This window comes from Lissotriton helveticus, chromosome 5_1, assembly GCF_964261635.1.
Source record: "Lissotriton helveticus chromosome 5_1, aLisHel1.1, whole genome shotgun sequence".
Taxonomy (NCBI): domain Eukaryota; kingdom Metazoa; phylum Chordata; class Amphibia; order Caudata; family Salamandridae; genus Lissotriton; species Lissotriton helveticus.
Genome location: NC_136065.1, coordinates 101788546 through 101806937, shown reverse-complemented (window position 1 = coordinate 101806937; position 18392 = coordinate 101788546). Strand labels below are relative to the sequence as shown.

The following is an 18392-nucleotide window of genomic DNA, read 5'->3' as shown; positions in this document are numbered from 1 at the left end:
GGGAGCAGCTGGCCTGTCTGGAGTGCCTTGTAAAAGACCGTATGAAGCGACTTGATCAATGACAGTCGGCTCCAAGAGGGATGGTAATCCAGGGATATTTGAATTAGAAGTAAAAATTGCCACTGCTTGATCCTTGAGGTAGAAGAATTTACTGTGGATTTTAGGTTGACTCTTTTTTGTTGATATATCCTTGTAAACAAAAGGGGAACCTTTTGCACCAGATTGGAACAATGGCTTTGGTAATGGGGCTGTAGAGTTAGCTGCGTCTGAAGTTGAGGCCAAACGTGGGACCTCCAGGTTTCTGAAAGAGGTCGGCTCGGTGCGTGCTGCCTCACGGGCAAGAGTAATTTTCCTTTTGACTCGCATCGCCGGAGGGCCTCTCGTTTTACCGGACTCCATATTGTGAGTTGGGGTAAACTGTGCCTAGACTAGTTGAGGCAGGGAGGCAGGTATGTCTAGAGAGGAGCAAGCCACACCGTTTTTGCTCCTTCTCCATTGTAGCTCTGTAAAATTAGCATTTATGCGCAAGCATTTAACCTTTTACCAACTTCCCTTTGTCAATGTAGGCTTGCATGCCATGATAGCGCCATGATAGCTTGGTAACAACAAACATTTAATTTAGAAGCTGACCAAAGTGGAAAAAGAGGAACACACTATTTCATTCCCATGTTTATACTTGCATCTATTGCGAGTTAGGTTCAAATTGCATTTTTATAATTTTACACTTCTGTTTAGTCCAATGGGAATTCAATACAACAACAGACAGGTCCAATGGGAATTCAATACAACAACAGACAGAAAAATAACTTGTGTATATCATTCAACAAAAAAGGTAACGCCGGTAATAAAGCACTACATATCAGAAATTCCAACACAGTTTTAAAGGCCACTTTAGTGCTAATCACTAAGCAATGGAAGAAGACATATTGGGCCCGATGTAGGTAAATATGAAATACCGATTCCTAAATACCGAATTTTACTGATTCGGTATTTAGGAATCGGTATTTCATATGTAGCTAAAAATTCGGTAAAAAATACCGAATCGGTAATATTAGTTATTATCGAATCGGTAATACAGATTCGGTAATAAGGAATCACCCTCCCATTCACTATTACCGATTCGGTAAATTCCCAGTTCGGGGCAGACGCGCTCGAGGACAGTAAGCAAAATCTCCTTGCGCTAGCTCTGCTCGTGTGAATTTGATGCAACTGTATTGTATTCTTTTAAAACTTAGCACATAACCTAATAGCTTTTACCTGTTTGGCTCTTGCTTGCTCTGTTGCTTTCCCCAGTCCACCGCAGCAATCTCGTGCTGTTTGTTGTGGAGGGGGGCACTTCAGTTCTTACTTCATGGGTGAGCACGTTAGAGCGGCCATTGTGGCAGGGTGACGCTCTAGTGCTCCATCAGCCGCAGGGCATTAAAACCCAGTTCGGGGCAGACGCGCTCGAAGACAGTAAGCAAAATCTCCTCGCGCTAGCACCGCTCGTGTGAATTTGATGCAACTGTATCGTATTCTTTTAAAACTTAGCTCATAACCTAATAGCTTTCACCTGTTTGGCTCTCGCTTGCTCTGTTGCTTTCCCCGGTCCACCGCAGCAATCTTGTGCTGTTTGTTGTGGAGGGAGGCACTTCAGTTCTTACTTCCTGGTTGAGCACGTTAGAGCGGCCATTGTGGCAGGGTGACGCTCAAGTGCTCCATCAGTAATGTGCCATATAAATCACACCATGACGCTAACGCGCAGCTGGCGCGCCGACGGCAAGCCCGTCTGCACCCGTCCGCGCCAGGGGCCATGGATTATGGCAAAAATTTTACCTATTCATCTAGGAAACTAAAACTACTAAGACCTCCTACACACCTTTGTCCTTCTCTGGACCTTAACACCCATCACTGTATTTCCATCAATGGCATCTCTAGGCCTCTATCAGAGCATCTTTCTGCTGAACCCAGTCCTGACTCCCCTGCTATCACTAACCTTACCACAAACCCTCAACTGGAACTTCATTGTGTATATCTCAACACACGCTCTTTGGTAAAACACCAACTTGACATCTTCCTGCTACTTGCCACTGAAAAACCTGATATTCTATTAATCACGGAAACTTGGTTAACCCAGGACTCATTACCGGATATCCTAGCAGCACTTCCTTCAGATCAGTACATCATATCAGCCAATCGCTCCCTGGGCAAATTGGGAGGTGGGGTGGCAGCTATTATCCACAAAAACCATAAGTTTGTCGCTCTATCCCCTCTTGTCCTGTCGGAGGTCGAGAACCTAGTTATTAAACTCGACACGGACACTGGCTCGCTGGCACTCGTGCTGATCTATCGTCCCCCCCCAAGCTATGGCCACATTTCCCACCTCCCTGGGTGAGCAGATGGCCTCCCTAGTGGAAAACTTTGCGAAAGTTCTCCTAATTGGGGACCTGAATTACTGGTTCAACAACACCGCTGGCGGCCCCCAGGCGGTCGAACTCTCGGAGCTCCTTCTGAACCTGAACTTGGTCCAACATATACATTCCCCCACTCACAAAAAAGGACATATCCTGGACCAAGTATGGCCACACAATCTCTCACTCTCGACTCCTTCCATCACTCCTTGCATATGGTCTGACCACCACTTAATCCAGTTCGCTACCACCATCAATGGCTACACTAAGTCCCTGCCCCGGGCGGGAGGGATAACTAGAAAATGGAAGTCCTTAAACACACCGGCCTCTGTCGACACTCTAAAATCCACCTTACCCACCTTCTGTTCGGATGTCGACATTATGGCAGGAAATATCACGGAGGGGTTATCAGCGGCTAGCGATACTCACGCCCCCCCCTGTTAAAATTTCCCACACACGTTGTATGGATGCCCACAAATGGTTCACTTCTGACCTAAAAAAACTAAAACTTGAATTACGCCAGAAAGAAAGGAAATGGAGGGCTAAATACACCATGCAAGATAAGGAGGAATTATCCACAGCTTGTAGGGAATATAAGAAAACTATCCTAAATAGCAAAGCGACCTATTTCTCTAAAAAAATACTAAACTCCCAAAACAAATCAAAAGATATTTTTAAAATAGTGAATGACCTATGTAACAGCGAGAGAACGGCACCCACTCAGACCCCTACCCAGGAGCTCTGTAACACGTTGAATAAGTTCTTTATAGACAAAATCTCTGCTATTAAAAACAGCATCCCTAACCCCCTCAGTCAGGAACCATTAGATGACATCTATAATAATCATCTTATTCTTGATGCCCTCCCTCCTATTAACCCGAAAACATTCTCGGAGCATCTGTCTCGGGTCAATTCCTGGTCGCCTTACGACAGCTGTCCACCACATATTATGAAAGAGGTCTTCTCGGCCCTACCCCAAAGTATTCTCCCCTTCCTCAATGAATCTCTCGCACAGGGCAAGGTTCCTTGCATCTTTAATACTGCAACGGTCGTCCCACTCATAAAAAAACCTGGGGCAGACCCCATGGACCCGTCCAATTATCGGCCCATCTCCCTTCTCCCCTTTATGGCCCAAATATTAGAGGCCCACGTGTCTAGATGTCTTTCGAATTTCATCGAGCATTCTGACTATCTGGAACCTAACCAAGCTGGCTTCCGCCCGTTACACTCAACGGAAGCAGTGATCCTCGCAGTTCAGGATACTCTCCGGGTCAATGCGGACAAGGGCAACCACCAGGCCCTGGTGCTCCTGGATCTGTCGGCCGCGTTCGACATGGTCGACCATAACATACTGTTGAACCGTGTCGAACAGGCTGGCCTCAGGGGATCCGCTCTCAGATGGATTGCTTCCTTCATTACCGAGGGGACGCAATCAGTAAGACTTGGAAACTTTACCGCCCGAGGCTCTCTTCCCTCTGTGGGGTTCCTCAGGGATCATCACTGTCGCCACTATTGTTTAATTTATACCTCAGACCCTTGATACACTCCCTAAAACATCGCAAGATTACCATTTTCAATTACGCTGATGACCTGCAGCTGATTATACCTCTGAATTCCCCAGATTCAGCGGCACAGTTCCGGGCAACCATGTCCCACATACGGAGTTGGATGGACCTGAACCATCTAAAACTCAATCCAGGCAAGTCAGAACTAGTACTGCCCGGGAAGAGGGAGCTCAGTTGGGGCCCGCATTTCTGGCCGACTGATATGGGCTCTTCTCCCATTGCTTCCCCTTCGGTAAAAAGCTTAGGGGTCATCCTCAACACCGACCTGTCGCTTAAAGGACAGTTGGGAGCTGTCTTCTCCTCTAGCTTTTTCCATTTTCGGAAAATTGCACACCTGCTGACTCACTCTGCACTCATACAGGTAGTGATAGCCCTGATACTCTCGCGCCTGGATTTTTCAAACGCCCTTTATCTTGGTCTGCCACTGGACTTGTTAAAACAACTCCAGATGGTTCAAAATCAGGCGGCAAGACTCATTTGGAAACAACCCAAATGGCAGTCAGCTAGACCGGGTATGTCAAAACTACACTGGCTATCGATGGCCCAAAGGATTGCCTTTAAGACGGGTTGCATAGCTTTCAAGGCACTGCATGGCAACGGCCCCAAATTTGTAAGAAACATGGTAAACAATTACAAACCCCAGCGTAACTTACGCTCTGCCCATCTCCACTTGGTAACTATTCCATTGTTCAAACGAAAAAAGCAAGGAGGAAGCTGTTTCTCCTACCTAGCCACCACTTTCCGGAACTCCCTCCCCTTGTCACTTAGGAACTGTGACAATCTCATGGTCTTCAGTAAGTCCCTGAAGACGTGGCTGTTCGAGCAAGCATACATCTAGGGATTTGGTTACGTCTCTCTGCATCAGCGCCATGAAACCTAGGGGTGTACGTGCGCTCTAAATGGTTATTAACATAACATAACATAACATAGGGGGAGCATATTCAAGGGTGGCAGGGTGTCACATTGACACCCTGTTGCACCTCTGAATCGTGCATGTGTGCACATGTGGCGCACAGTATGTCTGCCACATAGCACTGAGGAAAAAGCAAAAAATTGCTTAATTTAAGGTATTCGGTATTTACCCCCAACTTGTAGTTGGTGGTAAATAACGAATCCTTAAAGTTAAAATGCACTCACTTAAGTGCTACCTACATAGGTTTTAAGGATTCGGTAATTTACCGATTCCTTAAAATAAGGATTCGGTATTTTACCGATTCCTTAAAATAACGAATCAGTAAATTACCGAATCCTTAATATCTGCCTCCTACATTAGAAAGGGCTAAATACCGGTCGGTAACGGGATAATTACTGATTATCGGCCGTTACCAACCGGTATTTAGCTACCTACATATGGCCCATTGTCTCACAAATGGGATCTTTTGTGATTTCTTCTGAATGATATGAAAGTGTCACATATACCATTTACAACTTTAGGAATGGAGGTCATGGGGGCGTGGATTTCACCCAACGAAGATGGCGGCACCCTGCTAGCTCTCTGCACAGCGATGGGAGATATGTATCATACGAAGGCGATTCTTCTTCATGTCGCCTACAGTTTACTGATCTGTAGACAATGTAAGGCATGAAATCATTCCTGGGATCGGTTTCGTGACTTCTCTAGGTTGTGTTAATCTATTTCTTCAAGACAACACGTTTCTCCTGCCTGCAGCACACATCCCTGAGAGGAGGCAGCGGCAATGGTACATTGGTGAAGGGCTGGTTCCTGCATTAAACGTCTGATAAACGGAGCCTTCCTTTAATGTTTTTCAAGTATTCCCAGTAGGTTTTTCTTCTCACATCACCTCATCGAACATCATTTTGGTGATTCATGTGCTTTTAATCCAGGTAGCCTGTAATTCTACTGAGTTCAAAAGCTGCAAAGGATTACTTGTAGGCAAATAACTCTGACCTTTTAGTGTAACCATTATGAAGGTGTCATTCTGACACCGTACTGTGCTTCTCATGTTTGCCTCCTCTTTGGAGTTTTCTCTGCATTATCAAGGAAGAGTCACAGTTTACAACAACATTTTAAAATGGTCATTCAGCTCTTAATTGAACCTGTAATGTGAACCCCACCTGAGATCAGTTGATATTGTACTATGGCCATAATAGAGGTCTATATTCACCGTCCGTTGGTCATTGCAGATGCTACCGTTCTTTTCTTCACCGGTGCTCCACTAAGGTATTGCGCATTGATGTATGAACAGGCTGAGAACGCTTGATGTCACCCTAAAGTAGCATCAGGCTTCTCTAGACCACCTGTTGCTTCATAATCCCATTGGTCAGTAGAAATTGTGATGGAGAACGCAAATGCCTTAACCTCTCGAAGGCCCTCCTCCTCTACACCCTCAGGAGTTTTTATTCTGTTGCATGCAGCAGGAAAAGGTTCAACTAAACGATTGAAATAAAGACCCTCCTTTGCTTACAAAACCTACTTCTTCAGTCTCTATGGATCATCACTTCAAAGAGATTAGGGCACTGCCCGTGCATCGAGGAGACCAATACAAAACTCCAAAATTTAGATGACAAGTGGTCTAGATTAGAAGAGAAGATGGTATCAGCAGAAAAGCTGATCACCCTAGTCTGTCTCCTACATTATCCATCTTCTCCCCTTATGTCGTCTTCCTGGAGCATGGATGTGTCATTCTTTCGTGTGGTCTCAACACCTCCCCGTCTTCTTTGATGATATTTATAGATCCGTTTACTTTCACTTGTGTTCTTCATTCTATTTTACTTCTGCCCTTACATATTCCTCAGCTTCACTCATATTTTTTTTAATGTATTTTCATTTGTTTTATGTACAGGACAACAAATAGAAAACATTCTACAAGTCTGTGCAACATGCGCCCTTTACAGCTATTATGCATCACCGATGTACAAGGGCAATCGTGTATCAAATTAATAGAAAACAGTTCACCCAACACCATAACAGTCAATGCCAGCACAGAAATACATTGAAAATGTGAAGGTGAAGAACCAGCCCATCTCAACCCTAGTCACCTGGGTCTCATCCCCTTCAAGAACTGTTGAGGGGGCAGCGCTATTGCTACATCAGTCAATCCATAGGTATGCTCTCCACCATCCTCAGATCATATGGAATTTACGTGGGCACACCCTACTATGACACATCACCTTCTCCGCCACCATATAAAGATCCATTCCACTATGCCATTCCTGCAGAGAGGGGGTCTACGCTTCACCCCAGTACCTTGCAATATCTCATTTGGCCACAACCAGTTCCAATGAGCTAAATAGATGGTGTGCAGAAAGGAGCCGATATCCACTTTGCATCGCAGACATGTGAATGTGGGGGCCTTATCTATTGTATGTAGTTTTCAGTGGTCATAGTAAGCCTTGTGAATTACTTAAAACTAGATAAGTAAGAAGTAAGACCTCCCACCCTTGGTCTCAGGCCTACTCTCTCCCCAGCAATTCCGCTCCACCTGTGCCGCCACTGAAGGCGCGCCTAAGGCAAGGCCGTCTGCGACGTGACCAGGGCCAGGGACCCTGCATCTCGATCCACCCACCACTACAGCACAGCTGCCCTCCACGCACTCAACCCCAGAAGACTCAGAGACTTCCAACAGGCCGCACCAAACTTGACCGACGGCCAGTTCTCCTGCCTCCACTGCCGCCAGGCTTTCACCACCAGCCCGGTCTTCAACACCACCGACGCCAACTCAGGCGACACCCTAAGATGCATCCTTTTCAATATGCGCTCCATGCACAAACACACCATGGAGATTTGTACCCTACTCAACTCCCTCTCGCTCAACATCGCCTTCTTCACGGACACCTGGACCAACGCCTCCTCCGCCCCGACATCAACACCGCCATTCCGGACGGATAGAAGATTCAGAGGAAGGACCACCCCAACCACCCGGGAGGGGGGCTTCACCATCGCCCACAAGAACACCCTCTGCCTCAGCACCTCCGCCAAACACCTGCACTTCCAGATCCAGAGCAGCCCAAGCTCCACACTCCGCAGACCCCTCGGCCCCCGGGCCCTCTTTACTGCCGCCATCAGCGGCCTCTTCGCACCCCATGCCATCGCCTCAATGAACTACATACTCATCGGAGACCTGAACTTCAACCTTGACCCCAACTCCACTATTCTTTGTGACAACCTCGCCAACATTGGACTTAAACAACTCATCACCGTAACCAACCCACAGGCCAGGATACACCCTCAATCACATCTTCGCAAGAAGAAACAGCGTGCACTTCAGCCACACAACACAACCCCCATGGACCGACCACCAATGCGTACACTTTACCTTCGACAAACCCAAGACACCCAAACCTGCCGCACGCCCACCACAAAGGAAATGGAGCAAGGTCACAGACGAGCAACTGAACTCCACACTCACCCCAGACAACCACACCTCGGCATCCTATGCCAAGGTCGCAGCTAGGGAACTCCACACCTGGATCTCCAACTGCGCAGACAAGCTCGCCCGCTGCCCAACCCCGACAAACAGTGCCCCATGAAAGCCACTTGGTTCACCACCGATCTCCAAGAAGCCAGACACACCTGCAGATGCCGGGAGAAGATATGGAGAAACACCAAGACACCCGAAACCCACTCCAAGGAACTTTTCAGTGTCACTCAGGAATTCATCAACCCCCGCAGCGAAGCCACAGACATCACCCTATCCCAAGACCTCTGAGATGAGCTCAGAACCTACTTCCACCTCAAGATCAAAAACGTAAACGACAACGTCATTGACCATCCACCAGACGCCACAGCCAGCCCCCCAGACACACCAGCCAGCCCACCGTCTCTACCTGAACGCCAATCATGGCCAAAGACACCACCTTGACCAAGACAGGCATCCACTCATGGGCCCCCACCGAACCCTGCCCTCCACACATCATCCTGAGATCTGCCATCGCACCCGAACTATAATGCACCATCAACACCATCTTCAAAACAGTAACCTTCCCATAAGTACAGAATCCTGCGCACTCAAAGGGAATCACAACATCAATGTGTAAGTAAATTCGAATTTACTTACACATTGATGTTGTGATTCCCTTTGAGTGTGCAGGATTCTGTACTTATGTTGTAAGAGTGTATTTGTTGCGCTCTAATTGAGTTTTTTTTTTCAAGGGTCTCCCCTCCCTGCCTGCACCATTACTATTGAGCAATACGAATTACGTTCACTTTGCTAGAGCGCCTATAGAACCCGTACACTTAAAACCCTCTTCTCTGATATCAGGAACCTTCCCATTTGACTGGAAACGCGCAGAAGTCAGGCCCCTGCTCAAGAAGCCCACAGCTGACCCCACTGACCTCAAGAACTACCAGCCCATCTCGCTCCTCCCCTTCACGACCAAAGTTGCAAAGAAAACAGTCAATAGAGAACTGACATGATTCATCGAAGACAACGTCGTCCTCGACCCATCCCAATCCAGATTGCAAAGCAACCAGAGCACCGAGACTGCCCTACTCGCCGCCAAAGACGATATCAGCACCCTCCTGGACCAAGGCCATTCCGCAGCCCTCCTCCTACTCGACCTTTTAGCAGCCTTCCACACCGTCTACCACCAAACACTCGTTGCCAGACTACATGATGCCGGCATGCAAGGAACAGCCCTAGACTGGATGCGATCATTCCTCACCGGAAAAAGCCAAAGAATGAGACTGCCACCCTTCCTTTCCGATCCCATGGAAATCACCTGCGGAGTCACACAGGGGTCATCATTAAGCCCGACCTTCTTCAAAATCTACATGGCCCCCCTCGCCACCATCGTCCGACAACACGGCCTCAACATCTTATCCTACGCTGACGTCACCCAGCTCATCCTCTCCCTCACCAAAGACCCCACCACCGCCAGACTCAACTTCCAGAAAGAAATGCAGGACGTTGCAGTCTGGATGACCAATAGCTAGCTGTCTAAAGCTCAATGCCGAGAATACAGAAGTCCTCGTCCTCAGAACCACCCCTTCAGCATGGGACAACACCTGGTGGCCAACCACCCTCGGAAGCCCACGGCCCCCTCGGACCATGCCAGAAACCTCGGCATCGTACTCGACTCATCTCTCACCATGAACCAACAGGTCAACGCCGTCACCTCTAGCTGCTTCAACACCCTCTGCATCCTCCGCAAGACATTCAAATGGATCCCCCCCTTCATCCCCCGAGTCAAGGAAGACTATCACTCACCCACTCATCATCACCAGCAGACTGGACTATAGAAACACACTCGACGCCGGCATAAACAAGTCCCTAATCCGTAAACTCTAGATGATACAGAACACTGCCACCAGACTTGTCCTCAGCATCCCCCCGCAAAAACAAATCAGCCAACACCTACGAAGGCTCCACTGGCTCCCTGTGGAGAAAAGAGTCACCTTCAAAATCTATGGCCTCTAACTTACCCAGATCTCATACCCATCTTTCCCGCAGATATATTAGTGTGTCTGGCATACTCTTGTTTATGGTCCTGTATGTTTGAGATATGGTGCCCATCTCTAGTGCTTCCTTTAGGAAACATCCCTCAAGAGGAGCGGATTCAGGGATATCCTCATTATCCAGTCCCTCCGACTGCCACAAGGTCCCTCCTACTCTACACTCTCAGGAGGCATTATTAGTTGTGCATATCTCCAAAATTGAGTAGGTTGTAGTTGGTATTCCCCTTGTATTAAGGGGAACCGCATGAGTGTGCCATTCTCAAGTACATCTCCTATTTTGGCAATGCCATATGTCCCAAAACCATGTAGCCCAGAAATCTCCACCAGCCATTTACCCTTCCATAGAGGTGTCTCACGTGTTATCTTGTGCACCCAACCCATTGTTCTGGTGACCTTGTACCACGCTTGTAGGGACACCTGCATTGCAAGCACCACAATGTAGGCACCGTTACCCCCGTAAAGATAGTGGAGAAGTGTTTGTTTCTCCATCCCTGCCCGTTCTGGATGAAATGTTGCATGGTCCTGTGGGGAGTAGAGCCAATCATTGAAGGAGATTAGATGAGACACCCAGTAGTAACCCTCAATATCTGGGAGCGCCAAGCCTCCACCATACTGGGACCTTTGCAGGGTGCGAAGCAACACTCGGGGTGGCCGCCCACCCACAATAGTGCCCACAGCACATGTTAACTTTAGTGAACACTAATGGAACTACTTGGTCATAAGTATTTACAAGCGCATATTGTAGTTTAGGTAAGGTGATCATTTTAAACAACGCAGCGCAGCCCATCAGTGTGAGGGGGAGCCCCCTCCACCTGTCTACGTCTGTCAGGAAATCTGTGATGACTCTCCCAACATTACGCTTAGCATAAAGCTCCTTAAGGGCAACCATAAAGATCCCAAAACATATGAAACCTTCCACCGACAATCGGAGATCCCATGGCAATAGGCAATACCGGTACTGGGTTCTGTGCATACAACACTGATTTGGCCCAGTTGATATTGTATCCTGAGTGGGCCCCATATTTCTCCAGTGCATCGAAAAGGACCAGGATGGTGCCATTGGATTCTGTCACATAACGGAGCATGTCATTTGCATAGAGACAACTTTTCCTCCTTTGTATCTTCTGGCTATGTGCGGAAGCCATGTATGTCCGGGTGTTGTCTGATTATACAGGCCAGCATTTCCAAAGTGAGGGCAAATAACAACGGGGAGCGACGGCATCCCTGCCTGGTCCCACTTTCTACAGGGAATTCCTCTGTCATTTTCCCATTTATCAGGACCATGGCTATCGGATTCTTGTAAAACAGAGCTACCCATCCCCTGAATTGTGAACCAAAGCCAAATTCGGAGAATGTCTGTTCCAGGAAGGGCCAGGGAACTGTGTCAAACGCGTTTTCCAAGTCTAGCGATAAAAATACATGAGGCAACAGGCAGGCCTATACAGTGGTCAGCCATATATGTATTCTACAAAAGTTGTGGTGGTCGATCTGCTGGGCATGAATCCAAATTGCTGGCGATGTATTAGAGGAGTAATCACCCGGAGGAGGCATGTTGCTAAAATTGTGGCCAGTATTTTGGACTCTACGTTTAGTAGGGATAAAGGCTTGTATGATTTGCATCCGTCTTTGGGTTTACCCTCTTTGAGGAGGGCCGCTATCATTGCTATCCAAAGGTCCAAAGGTAGTTTCCCTTTTTTCTTCCCCTCCTTGAACAGGTTCAGGAGATGAGACCCTAGCAGGTTTGTATTTCGTTTATAGAACTCCTCAATGATTTCATTTGCACCCCACGTTTTCCCTGATCGTAATCTAGCTGTAGCATCCTGCGCCTTGTCCAATGTGGTCTGTCTCAAGGGACTCATGATCTTCCAGGTTCAGAGCTGGCATGGCAATCGGGGTCTGATAAGAGGCATGGCCTAGGGGTTGTGAAGCGGTATGGCAGCATATAATTGTTGATAGTCCGGTGCGAAGTTACCCTGGCTGATTGCGCACCGCACGTAGCCATCTCTTTCTCAGCGCCCAAGGCAAGCGAGCAGCCTCCCAGACTTAACACCTGTTTCTTATAATGGTGTAAGGATATCATCATTTGTTGTATGGCCTTTTCTTGCACCAGGTCTCTGCCATCTGTCTGGTTTGCCGCTAACTGCCTCATCCTTAAGGGATCTGTGGCCAAATCGGGCTCAAGCTGCATAATCTTATCTTCCAGGGCCTCTAGTTTGGCCCTTTCCTGGAGTCCTTTTTGAGCTACAATATTTTGGGTCGTATCCCAAAGCACAGCTTTGAAGGCCTCCCATAACACAATCCAAGATTTTATGGTATGTTTGTTTTCTTCCATCCTGTAGCTGTCCCCTCTTGCGGCCTCCACATACAGCTAAAGTAAGGCGAATGATCGGAGAGGCCCCTCGCCAGATATTCAGCCTGGGCTACTTCCCCTATGCAACACTTGGATACATAGACATAATCCAATCTGGAGTACACTTTATGTGCATCAAAAAATAAGAATATTCCCTAGTGGTAGGGTGTTGCTGACGCCACAAATCCTGCACGCCCAAGCTAGAGACAAACTGTGCTAGGCCGTACGGATGGGGCATCTGTTGTTGGATACTGGAAAGATCCAAAGTTGGGGCCATCTAATCATTGAAATCTCCCCCCACAATGTCTATATCTGTGACCTTAGCAAGAGTATGTGCTTGCAGCCGGGGAGGGGCATAAACACTTAAGATAGTTATGGCAGTCCTCCCCCTGGTACCATGCACTGCAACGTAGCACCCCAAAGGGTTCTTCCGATGTTTTCAACACAGTAAAGGGAGGGTTCTCCCTCATCAATATTGCCACTCCATAGCTCCGCTGGAAAATCCAGGCTGGGCCAATGTGGTGTAGGCTCCGCTTACCAAAAACTTACAGTGGGATCCTTTTAGGTATGGCTCTTGTAGGGGAACCACATCCGACTGTAGCCGTCTAATGTACTGGGCAACCAGACCTCTCTTGACTTTATTGCCAAGCCCATTTACATTCCATAAAAGCGCAGTAATGGGGTGCTGTATTGACTGTCCCGACTGAGGCATCTAGTATCGAGTATTGCAAGTAAGCCCAAGTGGTAGCCCTTACGGCGCAAGGTGGAGTTGTGTAGATTGTCTATTGCTATTTGTAATGCAGAACGAAATGCTAGAGCTTAAACAAATAATACTAAACCATAATAGGTCCCCTCAACCAACACCCACCCACCCCCACACAAAATAGCTCCCCACAGCACTGAACCATAACCACCTGTTAAACATTCATCTAATTCTTCACCTACAACACAACTACACTTTTGGATAAATTAAGGAATTAGAAAAAGCAACACAGCACCATCTATCCACATGCGGTTATTAAAAATCCAAAAAGAGAGAAGCTAACCCTCAGAAGTGTTCAGGTAACAAACATGAATGACTTTAAGGGTGAAACGAAAGTTATGTATTGTTATGTAATTGAAAAGCAGGCATTGTATATCCCTAGTAACAATTGTTATTATTGTAGGTGCAAGTTGACAGATTAATTTGAGTAAGAAGAGAATATGTTACAGTACAGAAGCACCAGAGTTGAGGAGTCTCTCTATTGTCTCCTTTCCCCCCTTGCTGGTACATGAGACACACTTTTTTTTTTTTGTGGATGTAATACATCCGTGTATAAGTACTGTATTAATCTTTTAAAAAAGCAACACTCGTTTGTACACAAGCAGTCATACAGATCACACAATTACAAGTATACTTGTCAGTCATGAATTCAGAAAATATTTTTTTCACGCAGCTAACAAGAACATAACAGAAGTTTACGATACAGTTAAATAAAAGTATACAGCAGAGGAAACAAGCAGATATGGGTAAACAGTGAGTGCAATACATTGAAAATGTTATAGGGCGAATAAAATATTAATGTTCTATACAATACCAGGGTGAAGAAACAGTGCTTTCTTCACCTTCCTACCTTTCAAATAGGTTGGAGCTTTCACTTATACAGTTATCATACCTGTAAATATATATGGAGTCTTTGCCGAGGACTCCTAGCTTAATGAATCTCTGCACCTGAAGTAGTAATGTCTGCTTCAGAAATTAAAGATTTCACATCCCATGCAAGCCGGTGAAAGCATCAGCAAACCAATTTTACTTTTCAATCTAGTTTAAAGCTAAAAAGGAACCTGAAATGTTTAGCAATACTTTTTACAAGTCTCACTTTGCTAGATAAACACACACAATTATTCTGGAAATGAGATACGTCAGCAAGAGTTATCTTGTTGGGATACAACCCACTTTTGGAGTTCTGAAAGGTATTATAGAAATGAATCTTTTTGTATAGGTGGGCACAAAATTGTCTTCCTATATCTTAAAGCATAGATCACAGATAAAGAAATGTACCTTTACACCTGTGACGATTTAAGCTGACAACTGTTTGCACGCTTCATCGCTTTCACAAAGTTTTCTAACCTATCCACTGACACAATAACTTCTTCATAATTTGCTTTGATTTTAACTGACCTATTTCTACGTGCAAGAAAGAAATAAGAACAAATGTACTTGATTACATTTAAGCATGGTACTATTCTGGAAGCCAGCTGATGTGCACAGTGAGACGGCAGCAGCGAGAATGCACTCAGGAAGATACTTATTTGTCTTCTATATTAAATAAAATAAACTCCTGTGCTACAGTTATATTAAAAGGTTCACAGGCCTCTGTGCTATGGGTATAGCAATACCCTTTGGTATGCAACGAATCACAGAGGAGACTGATCGCTTCTAAAATAATACCCATCCTATTTAGTCTTTTAGCTCTCACCTGATGTAAGGGAAAAGCACTTCGATAAGTTACGTTGTTTGAGTAAGATGTAAAGGTCATGCATTAGCAACTGTGCAGTTCTTGCCTAAATAAATCCCTTGACATGTGGAGGAGGGGAAAGAAGGGTCTACTCAGAGTCAACTAGAAGTTTACACTGAGGAACTAGACCATTCACTCCATTTTTTTAAAAATACCATTTATTCAAACCAACACGTGGTTCAGGAGGCGCATTCTTTTTTTGGCAAGCTAAAAGTACAATCTGTACTTTCATCCATCAAAACCACTTTACTCATTGGTCTTGTTTTTTACCCAAAATGAACAGGCTCATCAATACTAAAGCGTTTATCGGTTTCTCTTCAGTAGATGTAAAAATCTTAGCACAACTGATGGTGACGTCCCTTTGAAATCTGTGTTTTACCTTCTAGTGAAGGGAATTGCAACAAAAATAAAGCCGACCAGGACACAGGAAAATAGCTTTAGGCAGGAGATTGCATTCCAAATGTTTCCTGAGAGGCATAGACCATGTAGAAAAATCCATCTTCATCTTTTTCACGCTCGTAGACCTCCGATATAGGCGTAGAGACGCTGACCATGCTATGTCCATTCACAAGCAAGAAGAAGGCTTGATTAGAATTCAGCTGCAAGCGTCTCCTTATAATTTTAATCAGCTCACTCATGTTGACATGATCCGGAACCAAGAACTTGGTTTTGTCAAGCACAGGAAGCTGCTTTTCCCCCTTGTACCTTTCAATAACCACAGGTATTTTATTTGGGTGTTGCTCTCGAATAAGTCGTACATCTTCCACTCGCTGCTCCAGGGAGCGCCTCTGCTTGAAACTCTTCTCGGAGGGCATGGCGGGCCCTCTACAGACCAGCAGGCTCTATGTCGCTCCTTTGTTTATTGCTAGGGGACTGAGGAACGCAGATACACAAGGCCCAGTCTCCTCCTCCAAATGCCCCTGCGCTTCCTCAGCCTGCCTCCGCTGTTCTGTCTCCATGAGACACACTTGCATAATATAGCACGTTGCATTCTGTAGTTGAGGGGACCTTGGACTAATCTTCTGCTCTTGATGGCATAGAAATGTAGTATCTTGACAATCGAACCCCATTACCTGGCGGGAGAGAATGTACGACCCCGTCTTGGTCACAAACTGGACACTCCCTCACGGAGATGTCAGAGAGCTGTGTTGTGTTGTCTCAGCAAGCAGGGACCCTTGGTGTCAGCTGAAGTGCCTCCTCTGCTACTCTTTTGGGTGCTCTTTATTTATAATAGAAAGCAGTCTTGCGATGTGCGTATAGATTAGCAATGTTATGGATATGTAGATAGCCCTGTCGCCCCATGGATGAAGACAGAACAACATGTGCACATAGTGCGTAGAAGGGCCTTGTACACTATGTTCGAGGCATCATGATAATGTTGTGCGAAGCTAGATGAGTAAACAAAGTAGTTTCAGAGAAAATAATCCAACATTGTTGTGCACACAAATATGTGCAAAAGGTCACATCAGAAATGTTATTGTGAAAAATAGGACAATGTAAGAAATTATCCACATTCTGTCCATCATTGTTGTTTTTGCAATTACCGCTCTAAGTGTACTGGGGATGCTCAGACGTGAGTCCCAGGCACTACACACCACTGGAGTCAAGCTAGCCGGGCTGACGAGAGGTGTTACCTCGAAACCGGGCCGGTCCTCGGATGCTTGATTCCGTTCTGGGAAGGACATGGCTTTTGTAGTTCGGACTGGACTGTTCCCATGGGGCACAGGGTCAGCGCTGATTTGCATATCGCCATTGTCTAACCCAGGGTGGTGTGTGGTGCAAAAAAACGATGGATTTGGGCCCAGATCTTTGGACTGGGGTGAATGTGTGACATTGATCCACATTCTGTCCATCATTGTTGTTTTTGCAATTACCAATGTAAGAAATGAGCCACTTCACTACATGGGCCTAGCCCAAGAGCATAACAGGCCGACATCCCCCAAGGCCCAGCTAGCCAGTGCTGTAGTCGGCTGCCAATGCCGCCTGGGAGCCCCCCTTCCTTTGTGGGCCACCTGATCCAGCTTACCTCAAGCAGGGGTTCTCCTGGAGCCCAGAACTCTGAGTGGGCAGGGCTCTTGGTCGAGCACTTGCAGGCCTCTCTGGCACACACAGCAGTCTCCCCCCAGGGATTGAGGGGTACCTTCAGTTCTTCTGTTGTCTTTGCAGGCGCCCTCAGGCAGGAGGCCTGCTCATTTACCACCTGATGTGCGGACGTTTTGCATTGCAGTGACCACAGGCCCCCCACCCCTGAAGCCAGGATATGGAATGCAGATAGCGATGCAGTGAGCCTGGACTCCATCAGGCAGCGATCTCCCTTTAAGTGCCTAATGACCTCCTTGGGGCATTATCGTGCTTCAGAAGCATCACAGCTTCTCCAAACTGTAGTGAGATGCATTCCCCAAGCCAAGGCGGCAGGCAGCGCCCGTGTGGTTACTGGATGCTTGATGATTGAGCGGTGGCGTGATCGAGCTCCCTAGAGACGCGTCCTGTTGGCCATCTTGCTGGTCACACGCCCTCGACGCCAGTGGAATGTTAAATCTTAGAACAAAAGAAGGGGGGCGTGGCAAGCAACATGGTGGAGTGAGACGCGAGTCTGCACAGCTCCGGTGCAGAGAAGTGATCCGACGTATGCTACAGGGGCCTAAGGTCCCAAAAACTTAAAATAATTTGATCCCTGGGGGTCCAATGTCCCCTCCGGCATCAGGAGGCTGCAAGAGGAGGCTGTGGCAGTATCGTATTCCGCGACGGTGCAGGCCAGCCTGGAGGTCCACTAGCGAGACCCAAGATGGCGCATCGGCCTCACTGAGAGAGGAGGCCGTGCGACTGGCTGCTACAGAGCCCGTCGGGAGCTGTGGGTGCCCCGAAGAGCATCCCCGCCTGGACGCCAGTGCCCTGGAGGTGTGCGGAGGGCCCCGGAGACAACTATCGTCGGCTCCCGAGGAGGGGGAAGCCATGACAGAGGGCGGCGAAGTGGAGGCGAGAATCACGGCCAGCCGCCGGACCGGGCTACGTGGCTGGGAGAGGCGGGGGCTGGCACCAAGGTCTGCAGGGCTCGGAGGGAGCGGTGAAGTGCCAGTGGAACCGCGGAGGACTGTGGGGTGAGCTGGCTGCCTTCCACTCGGCTGGTAATCAGGGGGACTGACAGGAGACCAGACGCGAGCTGAGACGGGA

At 47.3% G+C, this 18392-nt stretch overlaps 2 protein-coding genes and 1 pseudogene across 2 annotated transcripts in view; all 3 read right to left on the bottom strand.

Moving 5' to 3' along the window:
* The window catches only part of LOC144754224 (E3 ubiquitin-protein ligase TRIM39-like), a 168030-nt gene extending 150104 nt beyond the window's left edge, over window positions 1-17926 (bottom strand). Inside the window, exon 1 of the mRNA XM_078641813.1 lies at window positions 17248-17926. Coding sequence (XP_078497939.1) covers window positions 17248-17520 — 273 coding nt within the window. The 5' untranslated portion in view covers window positions 17521-17926. The remainder of the gene's footprint in view (window positions 1-17247) is intronic.
* LOC144754225 (E3 ubiquitin-protein ligase TRIM39-like) overlaps window positions 1-18392 on the bottom strand; it is a 574742-nt gene that overhangs the window by 397172 nt on the left and 159178 nt on the right. The gene's annotated exons all lie outside the window — the stretch shown is intronic.
* Window positions 15167-16191, bottom strand: LOC144754227 (microtubule-associated protein 1 light chain 3 beta pseudogene; annotated as a pseudogene).